At 33.4% G+C, this 9,248-nt stretch overlaps 1 protein-coding gene across 1 annotated transcript; it reads left to right on the top strand.

The window, feature by feature from the left end:
- The first annotated feature begins 3,256 nt into the window (after positions 1-3,256).
- On the top strand, positions 3,257-8,976 carry LOC127073266 (condensin-2 complex subunit H2). Its single transcript, XM_051014416.1, has 11 exons — positions 3,257-3,766; positions 3,860-3,959; positions 5,766-5,887; positions 6,219-6,361; positions 6,441-6,864; positions 6,954-7,132; positions 7,210-7,374; positions 7,462-7,551; positions 7,874-7,975; positions 8,056-8,214; positions 8,325-8,976. Exons 1-11 carry the CDS (start codon positions 3,586-3,588, stop codon positions 8,703-8,705), a joined length of 2,046 nt encoding a protein of 681 aa, XP_050870373.1. The 5' UTR covers positions 3,257-3,585; the 3' UTR covers positions 8,706-8,976.
- Positions 8,977-9,248: the final 272 nt, after the last annotated feature.

Below are 9,248 nucleotides of genomic sequence, written 5' to 3'. Positions count from 1 at the left end.
TAATAAATACAATAAATTTGTTCTATTACAATGAGAACACACATAGTCGGTTATTAAACATTATAAAAAAATTAAAATGACAATCCTTCATTTTTTAAAATTAAAATTTGATATCCAAAAGTATATATTCTGTTACGAATTATACCATCTATTTTCACAAAGATAAAAAAAAGATAAAATTCAAGAGACTAACCAAAAATAGTACTTACTTGATACAACTCTTCTTTTTTAATAATTAAGTTGAACATCAAACTTACCATCTCCCTATTTTTTTTTAAATATTAAATACCTTATTCACTATGTTTTAAGTCCTTACAAAATAGCTTAACCTATAAAGTAGCATCAACAATGTGTTAAAAAAATAGATTAAATTGATGAAAGTTTCTCAAAAATTATAAACCATAAACTTATAACTCACTTGATGTCTATTACTAAAAATGACTCTTTTACCAACAATATAACTAACATCAATATTTTTTGCAATCATTGTTATGTTTGTAGATTTACAGAAGACAACACAAAACAAATAAAAGTTCAACAAACAAAATCATTAAAAAAAACCTTAAAATAATTACACTTGAGGAAACAAATAAGTAAATTTATAATAGTGTTCATGAATAAAGAAGAAAAGGCAATAGCATAAAGGCTAATGGTGTTAATGATTTTGAAAATCACCACATTATTTTATCAAACACATAATGTACATATACGAAATTGAATATTAAATTGAGAAACATAAATCACATCGATAAATTAAATTATAAATACATATATGTTGAGCAAAAAATACCACTAAGTAAAATTCAAATCTATATATGAGAAAAAAAAATAGATATTCATACTTTTTATTTTACTTTCCTTTAGAGAGGGAAAAAAAAGGGAAAACTTTACTTTGTTTTTAGTGTGCAATTGTTGTGGATAGAAAATAAATTTATTTTTTATGGTGAGGAAAATGCTAGATATATGAAAAGAGAAAAATGAGAATAAGAAAAAATTAAAGGAAACTGCAGGGAGAAAGTAGAAAGAAAAGGAAGAAAATAAAAAATGGGAATCTGTTGAGACTTAAGATTTAAAATGGAGTTCAGTGTTACAATTGAGACAGTTGTTCAATGAAAGTTGTATGAAATTTGTTAAGGAGGAAACTGTCAAAGCTAACACACATGTGATTACAATGTTTGTCCGTTGTAGAGGTTGGTTTAACGTATAAGAGACAACATACTATAATGAGGGGATACCAAGGGAATATATCAGGTCGAACTAGATAAAGGTTGGTGCAATTGTGGAAAGTTTCAAGCCTTTAGTATGCCCTGCACCCATGTCATAACGACATGTTCACATACTCGCCAGAACTCTTCCAACCTACTATATGCCGTTTACAAATTCATAAATGTATGCAATATGTACAACAATAGCTTTCCGGTGGTAGAAATGGAAGATCATTGACCTACATATCACGGGGACATAATTTGACACAATGAAAATATGCGAAGAAAGAAAAAAGGTCGCCCTAACAACACATATATTAGAATCGAAATGGATAGGGTGAACAAAATGGTAAGATTGTGTAGTACATGCCGTCAGCCCGGACACAATCGTAAAAACTGTCCCAACGTTAGAGCAAGCTCCATAACATAATTATCGTATCCACTTTTGATATGCTTTTTATATGTAATTTATTTTATGAAACCATTTAATTTCATATTGAAAACAACATTCATTTCATATTGATTACACCTTTCTGTTACAACAAAACGAACACAAGCACACATAAAACAACAACATGAAAAACAAATAAAACGACTAAACACAACTACATATTTAGGAGATTACAACAATCAAGACAATATTATCTGAACTATGCATGATAACACGACAATCACTGTTAGTTTTAACTGACTCCCACACACGATGTTCTCAATTATTGTTGAACACCGTAACAAACCTTTTAATTTTTCTAATATTTTCATTGTCTCCAATGTCTCGGTCTAATCAACAAATCAAGCTCCTCTCAAGATGCTCAAAAATCCTAGTGTTCCAAAGTCGAATCTTCATCAGAGGCTTTACTGCCGAATAAAACAGATTATCATTTCTTTTAATGATATATGACATTTGGGAGAAAAATTTAAAAAGAGAATGAGAAGATGGATGATAAATGGTGAAAATAAAATGACCTATTTATAAAAAAAATAGTACAACATATGCGTCAGGGGAATGACACATCTTCTTAAGACCAACATGCATGCGCCAGAGGGAACAATACATCCTCTTAGGGCAGCAATGCATGCGTCCATAACATTTGCATGACACTAGTGCATGCGCCAGAGGCCTTGGCGCATGAGTTACATTTAGAGTGCATGTGTCAGTGACATTGACACATCCTCTTTGTGACGATTTTTTTGTTTGAAACATAGTTATTTTGATAAATAATATAAAATATTGGTTATTTGAGTATTTTATTTGAAAAACTTAATTATTTTTAAAAAAATATTTTTTTTCTATAATTCTATTAAATCGACACTTTACAAATACATGTCTGATTTATCTATACTAATATATAAAGGAAACATATGAATTTGATGTAGTTTTTTTTTCCTTCCAAATATACCCTTTTCAATTTTATTTTAAATCTTAACTTCTCTTTCCCACAAACGACGGTTATACAACCATTTATTATTTTTCACATTATTATCTTTAAATATTTTATAAATAATTAAAAATAAAAATAAAAATAAACAAAAATATAATACTATTTATATTTTATGCGCATCCGTCTTTGAGAAAGCGGACGGACGGGCACGTGAGTGCCCGTCTGGACGCTAGTCCTTAATAAATAAAAATGATAATTAGTTATGATCAAAAATAATTAATAATAATTACATTAGTGACTTAAAGTAAATGATAGTTAGTTATGATCAACAATAATTAATAATAATTATATTAGTGACTTAAAGTAAATTAAATAACGTTCTTTAGTGATCCTAATACTCTTCAACTATAACAAGAAAGATTTTAGTTAATGGTTCACATTGTTCGTAGATAACAACAAGAATTGGTGGGTGATTCGTTAGAAAATAAAATTTATTAAATTTATTTTAAAGTAATTGAATTAAAATAAAAAAATAATTTAAAAGCAAAAACTTATTAAAAATAACAATAGACTTTTCTTACAAAAAAAAAAAACAATAGATTTTTAGGTAAAAAAAATGAAACGAGAAAAAGAACAAGACCAGAACATAAGTGGGAGCCAGGCTTAGGGTTTAGCCCAAACTCACTTTTGATTGAGGAGCGGGAAAAACATATCCAAAACATTTCGAATACTACTCTCTTTGTTTCTCTCTCTTCTCTCTCTCTCTCTCTCTCTCTCTCTCTCTCTCTCTGTTTGCCATAGCTACCGCTTCTCTCTGCACTTCACACACACAAGCTACTAACTTGTCACCACCCCATTCTGCGTTTCTTGTGGAATTTCAAAACCCTATCTTTAACTCTTTGACTGAACTTTGAAACCCTAGATTTCCCCCCTTTTCTTAGGGTGTCGATTTTTCGATGAAATTACTATGATTTGCGTAGCAATTTTGTTGTTTGAAGATGACTAAAGATACATCGGAACCGAGTGGAGGGGCATTCCACGCGGTTCATGCGGAGCGGGACTTACAATCCAATTGGGAAGTTGACCTAGCCAAGAAACTCGAGGAGTATCTGATAAAAATATGCTCCGGTGAAATCACTGGCGAAGAAGACGGAAACATTCATGTCAATTTTGCTGAAGGTTTGAAAGTTCCCAATTTTATTTATTTGCAATTGTTTGCTTTATGGTAGAGTAATGTGTTAGACTGAATTAACTGTTTCTGGGTAATTGTAGCTGCTCTACTGCTTCAGGGTTCAATACAGGTGTATAGTCGAAAGGTTGAATATCTCTACAACTTGGTATTGCGTGCTTTGGAGTTCCTTTCTCAGAAAAGGTTTGGTCTTTGAGTTCAAGTTTTAACATTTATTTTCCAATCTGTCTTAGTAATATGGAGAGGGAAAACCCAGGCTTGAGTCTTGAGAGAGTGTGCTCCTCTCAATGTCTCAGATTCGAATCCTACTAGGTGCTGACAATTTCTCTGTTGGGCTAGTCCATACAGTGATTTGCTCTGGCTTTAAATGGAGTCCCCACAAGTGAATTGGGAGATTGGTCGCCTTGGAATAGTCGATCACAAGGCCGAATACGAAGCTTTAAAAAAATGGAGGGGGGTTGAGTAAAGGCTGAAAGTTTGTTGTTGATGGTGGGGAAGAAAATAGAATTAGGCGATATAGTGTTCTTGAAGGTGTTCAAAGTTTGTTACATATTTCCTTTTCTATCTGATTGCAGTTTTAAAGTTGGTTGGTGTATCAGATATGCACAGAATCAGACCAAAATACAAAATCTTCTAACAACCTAGCCCCTACTCACTATGTGGGTTCAAATTCAATTAATAGCTCATTGGTATATATCAGGAAACATATATTTAAAAAAAAATACTTACCTACAGTGCCTTGGGCATTGTTCATCCGGTATCTGCAAAACTGCCAAAAAGTGTAATCCAACCGATACATTTCAAATTGATTTAAAAGACGACATTTAGGATAGTTAGGTTAAGAACCGGCTGATCAAGGCCTTAGGCACTATAGGCAAGTATTCTTTTTGTTTTTGTATTATTTAAAGCATAGAGGTATATGAGACATGAAAAAGTAAGCCTTCAAGTGTTATGGTGTTCAGATTTTTTCATAGTTGCATGGCTTGTAGTTGTAAGTTCACCAACTCACCCGCAATTTTGTTGAGATCTTTTTGAAGATTTTGTTGGAAATTGGAATCAAATGATAAAAGCAAAATTTCAAAACCTTGCTGATGTTATTTAGTTTTTCATTTGGAAAATTTGGTTAGAATTCCCATGTGTTTCCTTCTTAATTCTGAATCAAAATATTGATTAAGAATGAGAGAATTGACATCAAACCGCCGATGCAAACAGAAACAGCTTATATGAATTATATAGCAAACATAGTTGCAATTTCATTTACACTATCTAGTATAATCTTAAACTAATAAGCAATGGCCTTGTATGTAGATGTCACATATGAAGATTCACCTGTACTGAAGCTTGTTTTAAGGAGGCAATGATTGTATGTGCCAAAGATTACTCTTTTGTTAGCTGGTACATTTCGTGGCACATGTTGTCTAAGTGCGAGATTATTTTTGTCAAAATTGTCATTATAAAAATGTAAAAGTGTCAAGTGTAGACTCTAGTTATAGTTCAGTTCTTAGGATATACTCGAACTGTAGTAGTGCAGTAGTATATTAATATTTTGTGCTGCTTACTCTGGTTTGCCTTAAAAGATTTACCTTAGAAAGGAGACTGTAAATAATCCCTTTGATAGAACCTGTTAATATGCTAGAAATTTTAAACCAATAATGTTTTTTTATTTATCAGTTTAAGTTTTTAGGTGTTCATCTTTGACATTGTATTAGACTATTAGGGCCTGTTGGATCAAGTTGTCAAGAGTTGGATATTTTCATCTCCATTATATATATAAGGTTGAATTTCAAAACAATGTAGGTGGGTTGGTTGTCTTCCCCTAACAGTTAAAGTTTTTGAGAGTTTTTAACAGACACTTGGTAGATATAACTACATCTTCGAACTAAATTACATAAACTAAGATGTAATAATCTGTTCTAGCTGACTATATATTTGAGTTTATGCAAACCTTACATACAGAGCCATTAATTTTGGTTAATGTTTCTTGGGCAGACAGCCAGATCAGGTAGAAGGAGAATCCGTCCAACCTGATGATGAAGCTGGTCCCTCTGCTTCTGCTGCTGCTGTTGCTGATGAAGAAAATGATCAATTCTGGGGATTAGATAACATCCCAGGTACCTATCAAATGAAATTTATTTGACTAAATGATCAAACCCGAACCATGACAAAAGGGGAGTTTTTACCATAGTGATCAGTTTTATTTAGGAAATTTATAATCTATTATTAGCGCTGTTATTTAGACTTATTTGGTTTTGAATTACAAATAAAACAGTTTCCATTAAAGTTATATGGGTTTATTTGGTTTTGTCTCGGACATTCTGTCTACTCTTTCTCCAGTCAATCTTTCACCTAGTGCATCAAAATATCTTCTGCATAGTTATTGCTTTGCTTCACTATATATATAGTTGTAATTGCCAGTTCACCTGAACTTTTTCTGTATTGCAGTTGAAGAAAAGAATTCACTGGACAGTTCAACAGGTAAAGAAGTGAATTTGGATCTCTTCATTAAACCCCCTGCAAATCTAGTTGTTCTTGAAGGTGACTGCTTGGATACTGGTGGTGATGGAGGGGAATTGGAGTCTTATCTGGTATCTTAATTACTTGGAGCTGTTAATATTACGGTGTTTGTATAATTTTGGTGACTAATGATATGATGAATTGTTGCAGCTGTCCACCACTGACTTGTACCAGGATTTTATTTTATTGGACACGTCTGATGCTGTTGCCGTTAATGAGTATATTAAGGTGGGAAAGGCTGGTACGGCATATAATGGTACTAATAGAGCTACCTCAACTCGTAAAGGCTTTCTTTCTCCTAGACGTTCTGGTGGAAGTGCTCATAAATCAGCTGCGAAGAGTCAGCGTGCTAATACCGTGTTATCTCCTAAAAATATTAGTTTTGAAGACAAAGAAGCTCGGGTCAGTCCTCCGGCCTCCGCCGGTTTTGGTAACACTGACTTTGGACCTAATATGGATGATGGGTTTGATGCACCAAGGGATGCAGACAATTCTGATGAAGATGATGAAGATCCATGGAAGCCGTTGAATCCTCATGAAACAGGAAACTTGAGAGTAAAGCCCTTTCGAAAAGGTTACTCTTACTCTCTTTTTATCATCAATCGGCCTTCCTGTCACTGTATAACTTACTTATGTTCCTTCTTCTTTTTGATGTACCTGCAGTGAAAACTTCAAGAAAAACTAGAATCAATGTGAAACATCGAGTATCTATGAGCACATTATTTCCACCTGCCAAATTGCATGGTCCTATCAGTCCAGAGCTCACGGAAATGTGGGAGATGAGACAATGTGCCCAACAGCGACAAAAGGATTCTCAATCTACTCTACCATTATATGAGAAGGTACTTTTTGATGGATGCTGTGTCCACCAATATTAGTATGACTCTTCAGTGTTAATGATGTGTTATGTTAATTGCAGCTGAGACAATCTCTTACTACTGACGGAAATGAAACTGGTCTACCATATCTTAACACTGAAGATGACATTGATGATAACGAAAACGAATTTGATAACGGATTTCCCGATTTTGATATTCCTGGCAATGACTTCATGGATGAAGACCAACACCCTTTCAATAAAGAGGTTGGGATAACTTGGTAGTTTATATATTTAAAATTGCCTCTTGGCATCTTCAATTATATTTATGGGCTTACATATTTGAATTAACAGCATGGAGTTCATGCCAATGCTGATGAAGCTGTAGATCCTGAATTTCCAGATTCTCAGACAAGTTTGGAAGATCTTTGCCGCTCTCATCTGGTAAAAAGCCCCATCCATTTTATTTTTGGGTATAAGTGGTTGCTTATAAATTATTTATAGTAATATGCTATATTGGCTTCTGTTATCATCCTTCGGTGTTGACATTTTATGATTCTAAACTTTTTCACCAAGAAAAAGAAATCCTGTAAAGTTATGCAGTTGTTTGTTTGGAAAAGAGACGCAAATGCTAAATTGCTTAAATCCTTTTTCATTGTAGCCTTGCAGTTTCATTTCTGCATTGATTGATTTCCTAACAATATATATCTTTCATTAAAATAATTTCTTATTGTTATATGGTTGGTAACCACTGTTCTTCATATAGAATGCTCTCCTAGCTAACATAGCTGAATCTGAGAAGCAAACAGAAATGGCTGCAAGAGTTTCAACATGGAAGCAAAGAATTGAGCAAAATTTAGAAGAACAGGTGAATTCATCTTTTAGGTATGGTGTGCTTTCCAATATTTTTTAGGTCTTTAAACTAAACCAACTGATTTTATGTGATAGGATTCACACCCACCGTTTGAGTTCCGAGACTACGGTGAAAGACTTCTTGACAAACTATCCCTTGAAGAAAGTAGTGACAATGTCTTACCCTTTTCTGATTTGGTCAAGGGACAAGAAAAATATGACATCTCCCGAAGTTTCTCTTCACTCCTTCAATTGGTACCTTATAAGCAATCTTTACTTCATATTATGTTGTGATGTTGATGGATTTAAGTGTCATATTAATTGAATGGTAATGAGTTTTTAATGCGATTTACGCAAATTTCCAGGTGAACAATGGAGAAGTCGAACTACAAAGACATGATGTTCCTGGGGAATCGCTTTGTTACACAGGTGTTAATCCTTTTCATGTTAAGCTCCTAAAGCATGACAAGAAAAAGGAGGTTGGGAAGCAGTTTGGTATATCCAAAAAGCGAGTAAAGTCTCCAACAAAAAATCCACCTACAAAAGATGAGAGGAAGAAAATAATTAGAAGAGAAAAGTCTCCAATCAGTTCATCTTCGAGGAAACATGGACGAACAGAGTTAGCATCACCTACAAATTGTAAGTTTTCTGTAAACCTTGGAAAAGTGAGTGCTATGAAATTCTCACCTGAATCCAAGAGACGGCGTAGATCTGTTGAGCCAGTTAACCTACATTCAGCAGGGTGACACTGACAGTAACACCAGCTTATTCCACTCAGCCCGGAATGGTTTAATTTAAGACATTTGCTGGATGTCTTTACCCTTACCCCGTAGTTATGTCTGTGTAGTCACTAGTCCTAGTTGTCACTAAATAGTATTCTCTGTTTTTGTCTGTAATATTATTGCAATTGCCTAAAAGTAGTAATTTATTGATGTAATGATATCACCATGTAACACCACATTCTTAACACTCTTTCTGTTTCATAATAATTAATGTTTAAAAAGAGTTTTGATTTTAGCTTTTAATGTAATTTTAAATATGGTATGTAACACCTTACATTCTTATTAATGTACACTCCAGTTGTAATAATTGTCATATTTACTAGAAATGCAACAAGGAAATAGATATACTTGAAGGCATGCTATGCTATGTCATTTTGTTCCCAGGATCTACAAAGCAAGATGATGTAGTGATTGCTTGTTTTCCTCATGTTGTTTGGTGCAGAGACAAAGTTGATAGAATGAGCACCACTAGATATATTTTTTCAGGTTCTTTGGAGCATTAATTTT

Source organism: Lathyrus oleraceus, chromosome 1 (genome assembly GCF_024323335.1).
Source record: "Lathyrus oleraceus cultivar Zhongwan6 chromosome 1, CAAS_Psat_ZW6_1.0, whole genome shotgun sequence".
In the NCBI taxonomy this organism is placed as follows: domain Eukaryota; kingdom Viridiplantae; phylum Streptophyta; class Magnoliopsida; order Fabales; family Fabaceae; genus Lathyrus; species Lathyrus oleraceus.
This window is presented reverse-complemented; position numbering and strand designations above follow the sequence as displayed.